The sequence below is a fragment of the Salvelinus fontinalis genome, chromosome 26, assembly GCF_029448725.1.
Source record: "Salvelinus fontinalis isolate EN_2023a chromosome 26, ASM2944872v1, whole genome shotgun sequence".
In the NCBI taxonomy this organism is placed as follows: Eukaryota; Metazoa; Chordata; class Actinopteri; order Salmoniformes; family Salmonidae; genus Salvelinus; species Salvelinus fontinalis.
Genome location: NC_074690.1, coordinates 8,436,254 through 8,449,411, shown reverse-complemented (window position 1 = coordinate 8,449,411; position 13,158 = coordinate 8,436,254). Strand labels below are relative to the sequence as shown.

Below are 13,158 nucleotides of genomic sequence, written 5' to 3'. Positions count from 1 at the left end.
ACTAATGTTTTTTTAGAGCCAAAATGTTTGTTTTGAGTATCTGTCAACTCCATCAGTGATGGTTAACCCTCTTAAGATCGTTTTTCTGGTCAGTATTCCGAAAAACATATTATAATCACGGTTCTGCTTAAACAATTGAAGTATTTTCTGTGCTGGAGGGAAAATGTGTTTGCTTTATAAATGTTGTTTAATGTTCTAAATCTAACAAAACATGTCAAAATGCAAACGTTGATGAAATTAGCCCTGGAGCATCCAATAGTGCTATGAATCAACCCCCTCCTGTACTCCCTGTTCACTCATGACTACACGGCCAGGCATGACTCCAACACCATCATTAAATGTGCAGACGACACAACAGTGGTAGGCCTGATCACCGACAACAACGAGACAGCCTATTGGGAGGTCAGAGACCTGGCCGTGAGGTGCCAGGACAACAACCTCTCCCTTAACGTGATCAAGACAAAGGAGATGATTGTGGACTACAGGAAAAAGAGGACAGAGTACGCCCCCATTCTCATTGACGGGTCTGTAGTGGAGCAGGTTGAGAGCTTCAAGTTCCTTGGTGTCGACATCATCAACAAACTATCATTGCACGATAAAACCTATTCCCCTTCAGGAGACTGAAAAGATTTGGCATGGGTCCTCAGATCGTCAAAAAGTTCTACAGCTGCATCATAGAGAGCATCCTGACTGGTTGCCTCACTGCCTGGTATGGCAACTGCTCGGGCCTCCGACTGCAAGGCACTACAGAGGGTAGTGCGAACGGACCAGTACATCACCAAGCTTCCTGCCATCCAGAACCTCTATACCAGGCGGTGTCAGAGAAAGGACCTAAAAATTGTCAAGACTCCAGCCACCCTAGTCACAGACTGTTCTCTCTGCTACCACACGGCAAGCGGTACTGGAGCGCCAAGTCTAGGTCCAAGAGGCTTCTAAACAGCTTCTACCCCCAAGCCATAAGACTCCTGAACTAGTCAAATGGCTACCCAGACTATTCACATTGCTCCCCCCCTTCTCCACATCACTGCCACTCTCTGTTGTCATTTATGCATAGTCACTTTAATTAACTCTACCTACATGTACAGTGGGGCAAAAAAGTATTTAGTCAGCCACCAATTGTGCAAGTTCTCCCACTTAAAAAGATGAGAGAGGCCTGTAATTTTCACAGGTACACTTCAACTATGACAGACAAAATGAGAAAAAAAAAATCCAGAAAATCACATTGTAGGATTTTTAATTAATTTTTTAGCAAATTATGGTGGAAAATAAGTATTTGGTCACCTACAAACAAGCAAGATTTCTGGCTCTCACATACCTGTAACTTCTTCTTTAAGAGGCTCCTTTGTCCTCCACTCGTTACCTGTATTAATGGCACCTGTTTGAACTTGTTATCAGTATAAAAGACACCTTTCCACAACCTCAAACAGTCACACTCCAAACTCCACTATGGCCAAGAGCAAAGAGCTGTCAAAGGACACCAGAAACAAAATTGTAGACCTGCACCAGGCTGGGAAGACTGAATCTGCAATAGGTAAGCAACTTGGTTTGTAGAAATCAACTGTGGGAGCAATTATTAGGAAATGGAAGACATACAATAGCACTGATAATCTCCCTCGATCTGGGGCTCCAAGCAAGATCTCACCCCGTGGGGTCAAAATGATCACAAGAACGGTGAGCAAAAATTCCAGAACCACACGGGGGGACCTAGTGAATGACCTGCAGAGAGCTGGGACCAAAGTAACAAAGCCTACCATCAGCAAGGGCATTGAAGATGAAACGTGGCTGGGTCTTTCAGCATGACAATGATCCCAAACACACCGCCCGGGCGATGAAGGAGTGGCTTCGTAAGAAGCATTTCAAGGTCCTGGAGTGGCCTAGCCAGTCTCCAGATCTCAACCCCATAGAAAATCTTTGGAGGGAGTTGAAAGTCCGCGTTGCCCAGCAACAGCCCCAAAACATCACTGCTCTAGAGGAGATCTGCATGGAGGAATGGGCCAAAATACCAGCAACAGTGTGTGAAAACCTTGTGAAGATTTACAGAAAACGTTTGACCTCTGTCATTGCCAACAAAGGGTATATAACAAAGTATTGAGATAAACTTTTGTTATTGACCAAATACTTATTTTCCACCATAATTTGCAAATAAATTCATTAAAAATCCTACAATGTGATTTTCTGGATTTTTTTTCTCATTTTGTCTGTCATAGTTGAAGTGTACCTATGATGAAAATTACAGGCCTCTCTCATCTTTTTAAGTGGGAGAACTTGCACAATTGGTGGCTGACTAAATACTTTTTTGCCCCACTGTACATACTACCTCAACTAACAGGTGCCCCCGCACATTGACTCTGTGCCGGCACCCCCTGTATTTATTGTTATTTTTTACTGCTCCTCTTTATTTACTTGTTACTTTTATCTCGTATTCTTATCCGTATTTTTTTTAAACTGCACTGTCGGTTAGGGGCTCGTTAGTAAGCATTTCACAGTAAGGTCTACTACACCTGTTGTATTCAGCATTTCACTGTAAGGTCTACTACACCTGTTGTATTCAGCATTTCACTGTGAGGTCTACTACACCTGTTGTATTCAGCATTTCACTGTGAGGTCTACTACACCTGTTGTATTCAGCATTTCACAGTAAGGTCTACTACACCTGTTGTATTCAGCATTTCACTGTAAGGTCTACTACACCTGTTGTATTCAGCATTTCACTGTGAGGTCTACTACACCTGTTGTATTCAGCATTTCACTGTGAGGTCTATTACACCTGTTGTATTCAGCATTTCACTGTAAGGGCTACTACACCTGTTGTATTCAGCATTTCACTGTGAGGTCTACTACACCTGTTGTATTCAGCAGTTCACTGTGAGGTCTACTACACCTGTTGTATTCAGCATTTCACTGTAAGGTCTACTACACCTGTTGTATTCAGCATTTCACTGTGAGGTCTACTACACCTGTTGTATTCAGCATTTCACTGTGAGGTCTACTACACCTGTTGTATTCAGCATTTCACTGTGAGGTCTACTACACCTGTTGTATTCAGCATTTCACTGTGAGGTCTACTACACCTGTTGTATTCAGCATTTCACTGTAAGGTCTACTACACCTGTTGTATTCAGCATTTCACTGTGAGGTCTACACCTGTTGTATTCAGCATTTCACTGTAAGGTCTACTACACCTGTTGTATTCAGCATTTCACTGTAAGGTCTACTACACCTGTTGTATTCAGCATTTCACTGTGAGGTCTACTACACCTGTTGTATTCAGCATTTCACTGTGAGGTCTACTACACCTGTTGTATTCAGCATTTCACTGTGAGGTCTACTACACCTGTTGTATTCAGCATTTCACTGTGAGGTCTACTACACCTGTTGTATTCAGCATTTCACTGTGAGGTCTACTACACCTGTTGTATTCAGCATTTCACTGTAAGGTCTACTACACCTGTTGTATTCAGCATTTCACTGTAAGGTCTACTACACTGTAAGGTCTACTACACCTGTTGTATTCAGCATTTCACTGTGAGGACTACTACACCTGTTGTATTCAGCATTTCACTGTAAGGTCTACTACACCTGTTGTATTCAGCATTTCACTGTGAGGTCTACTACACCTGTTGTATTCAGCATTTCACTGTGAGGTCTACTACACCTGTTGTATTCAGCATTTCACTGTGAGGTCTACTACACCTGTTGTATTCAGCATTTCACTGTAAGGTCTACTACACCTGTTGTATTCAGCATTTCACTGTGAGGTCTACTACACCTGTTGTATTCAGCATTTCACTGTGAGGTCTACTACACCTGTTGTATTCAGCATTTCACTGTGAGGTCTACTACACCTGTTGTATTCAGCATTTCACTGTGAGGTCTACTACACCTGTTGTATTCAGCATTTCACTGTAAGGTCTACTACACCTGTTGTATTCAGCATTTCACTGTGAGGTCTACTACACCTGTTGTATTCAGCATTTCACTGTGAGGTCTACTACACCTGTTGTATTCAGCATTTCACTGTAAGGTCTACTACACCTGTTGTATTCAGCATTTCACTGTGAGGTCTACTACACCTGTTGTATTCAGCATTTCACTGTGAGGTCTACTACACCTGTTGTATTCAGCATTTCACTGTGAGGTCTACTACACCTGTTGTATTCAGCATTTCACTGTGAGGTCTACTACACCTGTTGTATTCAGCATTTAACTGTAAGGTCTACACCTGTTGTATTCAGCATTTCACTGTGAGGTCTACTACACCTGTTGTATTCAGCATTTCACTGTGAGGTCTACTACACCTGTTGTATTCAGCATTTCACTGTAAGGTCTACTACACCTGTTGTATTCAGCATTTCACTGTAAGGTCTACTACACCTGTTGTATTCAGCATTTCACTGTGAGGTCTACTACACCTGTTGTATTCAGCATTTCACTGTGAGGTCTACTACACCTGTTGTATTCAGCATTTCACTGTGAGGTCTACTACACCTGTTGTATTCAGCATTTCACTGTAAGGTCTACTACACCTGTTGTATTCAGCATTTCACTGTGAGGTCTACTACACCTGTTGTATTCAGCATTTCACTGTGAGGTCTACTACACCTGTTGTATTCAGCATTTCACTGTGAGGTCTACTACACCTGTTGTATTCAGCATTTCACTGTAAGGTCTACTACACCTGTTGTATTCAGCATTTCACTGTGAGGTCTACTACACCTGTTGTATTCAGCATTTCACTGTGAGGTCTACTACACCTGTTGTATTCAGCATTTCACTGTAAGGTCTACTACACCTGTTGTATTCAGCATTTCACTGTGAGGTCTACTACACCTGTTCTATTCAGCGCACGTGAATAATACAATTTGATTTGATTTGAAAACAAAAAGAAGTTAGCAGATTTGTTTGACATATTTAAATAATCTAATGTTAGAATTTAAACAATCAGGGCCTTTAATAACATTTTACTGCAGTGGGCTAAATCAGGGTCACACAGAGGGATTCTGGGTAGTCTTAAACAAATCTACTTTGAAACAAAAGTATCCACCTCACACACGTGGTTATGGGCCTAAAGAAAGAAGACACCTGTAACCACGTCAGATATGGAGTTGAAATGTATGAAATGTTGATTTTGTATCCCAATATTAATTACACTTTATATACATCACAGAAGACTGAAATATAACAAAACCGCTTGACATAGAAACACCAGATTTTCTGCATAAAAAATAATAATTTTGATTATGAATTATGAAAAATATTAAAATCCTCGAGTCTAAGGCTCCAAAATGAGCTATTGGATGAAACATTGAATTTGGCATTACTGCTATTAGCCAATAGAAACACATTGAATAACAGTCCTTACTGCTATTAGCCAATAGAAACACATTGAATAACAGATAGTCCTTACTGCTATTAGCCAATAGAAACACATTGAATAACAGATGGTCCTTTCTGCTATTAGCCAATAGAAACACATTGAATAACAGATAGTCCTTACTGCTATTAGCCAATAGAAACACATTGAATAGCAGTCCTTACTGCTATTAGCCAATAGAAACACATTGAATAACAGACAGTCCTTACTGCTATTAGCCAATAGAAACACATTGAATAACAGATAGTCCTTACTGCTATTAGCCAATAGAAACACATTGAATAACAGTCCTTACTGCTATTAGCCAATAGAAACACATTGAATAACAGATAGTCCTTACTGCTATTAGCCAATAGAAACACATTGAATAACAGTCCTTACTGCTATTAGCCAATAGAAACACATTGAATAACAGTCCTTACTGCTATTAGCCAATAGAAACACATTGAATAACAGATGGTCCTTACTGCTAGTAGCCAATAGAAACACATTGAATAACAGACAGTCCTTACTTCTATTAGCCAATAGAAACACATTGAATAACAGACAGTCCTTACTTCTATTAGCCAATAGAAACACATTGAATAACAGACAGTCCTTACTGCTATTAGCCAATAGAAACACATTGAATAACAGTCCTTACTGCTATTAGCCAATAGAAACACATTGAATAACAGTCCTTACTGCTATTAGCCAATAGAAACACATTGAATAACAGTCCTTACTGCTATTAGCCAATAGAAACACATTGAATAACAGTCCTTACTGCTATTAGCCAATAGAAACACATTGAATAACAGATAGTCCTTACTGCTATTAGCCAATAGAAACACATTGAATAACAGATAGTCCTTACTGCTATTAGCCAATAGAAACACATTGAATAACAGATAGTCCTTACTGCTATTAGCCAATAGAAACACATTGAATAACAGTCCTTACTGCTATTAGCCAATAGAAACACATTGAATAACAGATAGTCCTTACTGCTATTAGCCAATAGAAACACATTGAATAACAGTCCTTACTGCTATTAGCCAATAGAAACACATTGAATAACAGATAGTACTTACTGCTATTAGCCAATAGAAACACATTGAATAACAGACAGTCCTTACTGCTATTAGCCAATAGAAACACATTGAATAACAGATAGTCCTTACTGCTATTAGCCAATAGAAACACATTGAATAACAGTCCTTACTGCTATTAGCCAATAGAAACACATTGAATAACAGTCCTTACTGCTATTAGCCAATAGAAACACATTGAATAACAGATAGTCCTTACTGCTATTAGCCAATAGAAACACATTAAATAACAGTCCTTACTGCTATTAGCCAATAGAAACACATTGAATAACAGTCCTTACTGCTATTAGCCAATAGAAACACATTGAATAACAGATAGTCCTTACTGCTATTAGCCAATAGAAACACATTGAATAACAGATAGTCCTTACTGCTATTAGCCAATAGAAACACATTGAATAACAGATAGTCCTTACTGCTATTAGCCAATAGAAACACATTGAATAACAGACAGTCCTTACTGCTATTAGCCAATAGAAACACATTGAATAACAGTCCTTACTGCTGTTAGCCAATAGAAACACATTGAATAACAGTCCTTACTGCTATTAGCCAATAGAAACACATTGAATAACAGATAGTCCTTACTGCTATTAGCCAATAGAAACACATTAAATAACAGATAGTCCTTACTGCCATTAGCCAATAGAAACACATTGAATAACAGTCCTTACTGCTATTAGCCAATAGAAACACATTGAATAACAGATAGTCCTTACTGCCATTAGCCAATAGAAACACATTGAATAACAGTCCTTACTGCTATTAGCCAATAGAAACACATTGAATAACAGACAGTCCTTACTGTTATTAGCCAATAGAAACACACTGAATAACAGATAGTCCTTACTGCTATTAGCCAATAGAAACACATTGAATAACAGATAGTCCTTACTGCTATTAGCCAATAGAAACACATTGAATAACAGTCCTTACTGCTATTAGCCAATAGAAACACATTGAATAACAGTCCTTACTGCTGTTAGCCAATAGAAACACATTGAATAACAGATAGTCCTTACTGCTATTAGCCAATAGAAACACATTGAATAACAGTCCTTACTGCTATTAGCCAATAGAAACACATTGAATAACAGTCCTTACTGCTGTTAGCCAATAGAAACACATGGAACATCAGACAGTCCTTACTGCTGTTAGCCAATAGAAACACATTGAATAACAGATAGTCCTTACTGCTATTAGCCAATAGAAACACATTGAATAACAGACAGTCCTTACTGCTATTAGCCAATAGAAACACATTGAATAACAGATAGTCCTTACTGCTATTAGCCAATAGAAACACATTGAATAACAGTCCTTACTGCTATTAGCCAATAGAAACACATTGAATAACAGTCCTTACTGCTATTAGCCAATAGAAACACATTGAATAACAGATAGTCCTTACTGCTATTAGCCAATAGAAACACATTAAATAACAGTCCTTACTGCTATTAGCCAATAGAAACACATTGAATAACAGTCCTTACTGCTATTAGCCAATAGAAACACATTGAATAACAGATAGTCCTTACTGCTATTAGCCAATAGAAACACATTGAATAACAGATAGTCCTTACTGCTATTAGCCAATAGAAACACATTGAATAACAGATAGTCCTTACTGCTATTAGCCAATAGAAACACATTGAATAACAGACAGTCCTTACTGCTATTAGCCAATAGAAACACATTGAATAACAGTCCTTACTGCTATTAGCCAATAGAAACACATTGACTAACAGATAGTCCTTACTGCTATTAGCCAATAGAAACACATTGAATAACAGTCCTTACTGCTATTAGCCAATAGAAACACATTGAATAACAGATAGTCCTTACTGCTATTAGCCAATAGAAACACATTGAATAACAGTCCTTACTGCTATTAGCCAATAGAAACACATTGAATAACAGATAGTCCTTACTGCCATTAGCCAATAGAAACACATTGAATAACAGTCCTTACTGCTATTAGCCAATAGAAACACATTGAATAACAGACAGTCCTTACTGTTATTAGCCAATAGAAACACATTGAATAACAGATAGTCCTTACTGCTATTAGCCAATAGAAACACATTGAATAACAGATAGTCCTTACTGCTATTAGCCAATAGAAACACATTGAATAACAGATAGTCCTTACTGCCATTAGCCAATAGAAACACATTGAATAACAGTCCTTACTGCTATTAGCCAATAGAAACACATTGAATAACAGACAGTCCTTACTGTTATTAGCCAATAGAAACACACTGAATAACAGATAGTCCTTACTGCTATTAGCCAATAGAAACACATTGAATAACAGATAGTCCTTACTGCTATTAGCCAATAGAAACACATTGAATAACAGATAGTCCTTACTGCTATTAGCCAATAGAAACACATTGAATAACAGACAGTCCTTACTGCTATTAGCCAATAGAAACAGATTGAATAACAGTCCTTACTGCTATTAGCCAATAGAAACACATTGAATAACAGATAGTCCTTACTGCTATTAGCCAATAGAAACACATTGAATAACAGTCCTTACTGCTATTAGCCAATAGAAACACATTGAATAACAGATAGTCCTTACTGCTATTAGCCAATAGAAACACATTGAATAACAGTCCTTACTGCTGTTAGCCAATAGAAACACATTGAATAACAGATAGTCCTTACTACTATTAGCCAATAGAAACACATTGAATAACAGATAGTCCTTACTGTTATTAGCCAATAGAAACACATTGAATAACAGATAGTCCTTACTGTTATTAGCCAATAGAAACACATTGAATAACAGATAGTCCTTACTGCTATTAGCCAATAGAAACACATTGAATAACAGATAGTCCTTACTGCTATTAGCCAATAGAAACACATTGAATAACAGATAGTCCTTACTGCTATTAGCCAATAGAAACACATTGAATAACAGTCCTTACTGCTATTAGCCAATAGAAACACATTGAATAACAGATAGTCCTTACCGCTATTAGCCAATAGAAACACATTGAATAACAGATAGTCCTTACTGCTATTAGCCAATAGAAACACATTGAATAACAGATAGTCCTTACCGCTATTAGCCAATAGAAACACATTGAATAACAGATAGTCCTTACTGCTATTAGCCAATAGAAACACATTGAATAACAGATAGTCCTTACTGCTATTAGCCAATAGAAACACAATGCATAACAGATAGTCCTTACCGCTATTAGCCAATAGAAACACATTGAATAACAGTCCTTACTGCTATTAGCCAATAGAAACACATTGAATAACAGTCCTTACTGCTATTAGCCAATAGAAACACATTGAATAACAGTCCTTACTGCTATTAGCCAATAGAAACACATTGAATAACAGTCCTTACTGCTGTTAGCCAATAGAAACACATGGAACATCAGATAGGCCAAACAGTAAATCTAAAGGAAGTCTCTCTCCTATATCTGAGAAATAAATAAGACCAGGGAACTATTTACATGTATTTATCCCCTTATTTTAGTCACTAAACTATCTCCATTTATACGTCTATTCATTGTTAAACTGGCACCGGCCCCCATCTTAAGAGTCTTGTGAGGCATCCTCGGGCAAAACGGAGAACCTCATCGTGTTCATGAGAGTCTCAGCATTTAGTGGTCACAGTTCCATTCCACCCATGATGCCACTAGAGGGCCAATTGGTCATATGACTGCATATACATGGTGTGATTGCTGATATGTTGATGGACCAAAGTATATATTATTTAACATGTTGTATTATTAAGACAAATAATATCCCGTCGTTCAAAGATTCCTGATCTCTAAAACAGCATGAGATTAGCTAGGAAACGGAACATTTTTCTCTCTGCCCATGAAAAAAAAATCATTATTTAAGCATGCTACTACTGCACCGTTGGAGCTGCTGGAGCTGTTGGAGCTAGGAGCTGTTGGAGCTAGGAGCTGTTGGAGCTAGGAGCTGTTGGAGCTAGGAGCTGTTGGAGCTGTTGGAGCTCTAGGAACAAGCATTTCGCCACAACCCCAACAACTGCTAAATACATGTCTGTGACCAATAAAATGTGATTTAATTTTGATTTGATTCATAAAAAGCTCCAACCCAACTCATATTACATCAGAATCTCATTCTGTCTCGACACCCATTCATCTATATTTGCATCTTTGTAGTTGTGAACAGCATTACCCAAACATGGATTTATGGAACAGTGGAAACTAAAACCTAACATTGAGTGCAGAGACAGTATCCAGAATGAGTTTCTGATGTAATATGAGTTGGTTTGGAGCGTTTTATAACATACTTTATAAACATTGTAGTCACTGACAAGTGATGACTCTCTGTAATGAAACAGCATATTTAAAACGACAAGCACAGAAAGAGTGAAAATAAGGCCACATGTCAAAATGGGTGAACTTCCCCTTTAACGAAGATGTGTGGTAGTATGAAGCTGTGTCCTACCCCTCTGAAGCTCTGCATGGTACTCTCAGATTCCTCACGCTGCATCATCTCCTCCTGCAGTCTGGGAAACACCACAACATACTGTACTGAGGATAATATCTTGTGTTAGAGCCCTTCCAATCTAGAAGAAAAAGAAACGCGCACCTATTTAGGCGAGGTGCTGGCTAGCGGAGTAGAAAACTTGAAAATAAAAGAGAGCCTCACTCTCTAGGAGCTCAGATGCAAAAATATTTAATTTACCAAAGTTTCGACAGGCAGAGAGTCCTTTCAAGACATTCAAGAACACTTTAAAAAGTGCATTAAAAAGTGTGTAATATCAGACCCCAATGCAACGACAACAAACTGGAATTTCAACAGCCACTGCTCATTCAGAGAAGTCTCACTAACTCACGATGTGCCTGTCTGAGAATCGAATGAGGAGCACGCAATGTATTATTGAAAATAAAGTCATTACTAGCGCAATGAACCACACCTAGACCTCTATTAAATAATGTTGACTCTACGTGGTCAATTACTCAACAACTACCCAGGTAAACATGGACTATATTGTAATACGTGTCTTGTAGTGCAATCAATGAAGAAAACGTTTCATTGTGTAGGATATATCATGGTCATGAATTACTCCATAACTATTCGGTAAACATGTAACTGATTGTCTTACTTCTCTCTGAGTCGGTCTATATCATCAGACATGTTGTCCCGGTGCACCTCCACTCGCGCCTTCTCGTTCGTCAGCTGGTCCACCTGTCGCCGCAGCTCGCGCATCTCGTCCTCGTACAGGTCCCCGATGCGGGATCGGGACGTGCCCTTCCCTCGTAGCTGCTCGAGCTCTGCCTGCAGGATCTTATTCTGCTGCTCCAGGAACCGGACCTTCTCGATATAGCTCGCGAAGCGGTCGTTGAGCGACTGCATCTGCGCCTTCTCGTTGGTCCGGTTAGTCTTGAACTCGGAGTTCACGGCGTCGGACAGAGAGAAGTTCAGGGTCTCGGAGGACAGCCGGGGCATCGGGGCGCTGCTGCGGAGCCGCTGGGTCCTGGTTGCGTAGACCCCCGGGGCGGCGGAGGACAGGCCGAAAGAGACCCGAGAGGAGCGCACCGCCACCGGGTTGGAGTACAGCTGGCGGCTGGAGGGGTAGGCGGAGTGGCTCATGTTCCTTTCCCCTCCAAAATACTTCTTATAGGAGGACTGAGGACCACGGGCTGCTGTCATCCTGAGATGTCCGGTCTCTTCTGTGGAGCTAGTTAGGCTACTAAGTTTTAGTTCCTCTGGGTTGGGTCTCGGTCCTGTTCTGTGCTGTTCTGTCTCTCTCGTCACAGTTCCCATTCAGCGGACACGGGAGGGGTGTCACTGGGACCGTATTTATACCCCGGTCTTTATGCTAATGAGTTTGAGTGACAACAGGGAGTTTGAGTGACAGTTCGGACATCCTATCAAAAGGCTGATAAGACAGTTGGTGCCCAGAGACATGGATAACTAGACTGGACTTTTCCCATAGGACAAGCTTCATTCCTATTATATCTTAATCATTTGATCCATTACGGAAACGTCAAGGGGCAATGGCAGGTAACCTAGCGATTCGAGAGTTGGGCCAGTAACCGAGCTGAGAAACATCTGCCAGTGTACCCTTGAGCAAGGCAACATAACCCTGATTGCTCCAGGGTTGCTGTTGATAATATTAGACTCTGGCTGTGTGAAATAGGACATGTATAAACACCCTAATTATTATCATTATTATCATTATTGTCATTGTTATTATCGTTATTATTATTGTTATCATTATTATTATTATTCTCCTTATTATTATTCTCCTTATTATTATTCTCATTATTATTATTATTCTCCTTATTATTATTCTCCTTATTATTATTCTCCTTATTATTATTCTCATTATTATTATTATTCTCCTTATTATTATTCTCCTTATTATTATTCTCCTTATTATTATTCTCATTATTATTATTATTATTATCATTATTATAATTATCTTTCTTTGTATAATTTCTCAAAGAAATATAACTAATGTCACATTATGTGTCAATTGAAAGTCTGTAGAAAATATTATGTGACTTGTTCTTGAATATTGAATTTGTAGTGTCTCTCCTCTTCTGCTGCAGGAGGAGGACGTGCTACTAGAACATTCTAGTAATCTTCTTCTCCCCGTGGATTGTTCCTGGTGCTCAGGGAGTCTCTTCTTCTCCCCGTGGATTGTTCCTGGTGCTCAGGGAGTCTCTTCTTCTC

At 39.2% G+C, this 13,158-nt stretch overlaps 1 protein-coding gene across 1 annotated transcript in view; it reads right to left on the bottom strand.

Annotated features, from left to right (window-relative positions):
* The window catches only part of LOC129823610 (vimentin-like), a 33,316-nt gene extending 21,045 nt beyond the window's left edge, over positions 1 to 12,271 (bottom strand). Inside the window, exons 1-2 of the mRNA XM_055882468.1 lie at positions 11,582 to 12,271; positions 10,921 to 10,981 (exon numbers count right to left, since the gene is read on the bottom strand). Of these exons, the coding sequence (XP_055738443.1) occupies positions 10,921 to 10,981; positions 11,582 to 12,243 (723 nt within the window). The 5' untranslated portion in view covers positions 12,244 to 12,271. The remainder of the gene's footprint in view (positions 1 to 10,920; positions 10,982 to 11,581) is intronic.
* Between the last annotated feature and the right edge of the window lie 887 nt (positions 12,272 to 13,158).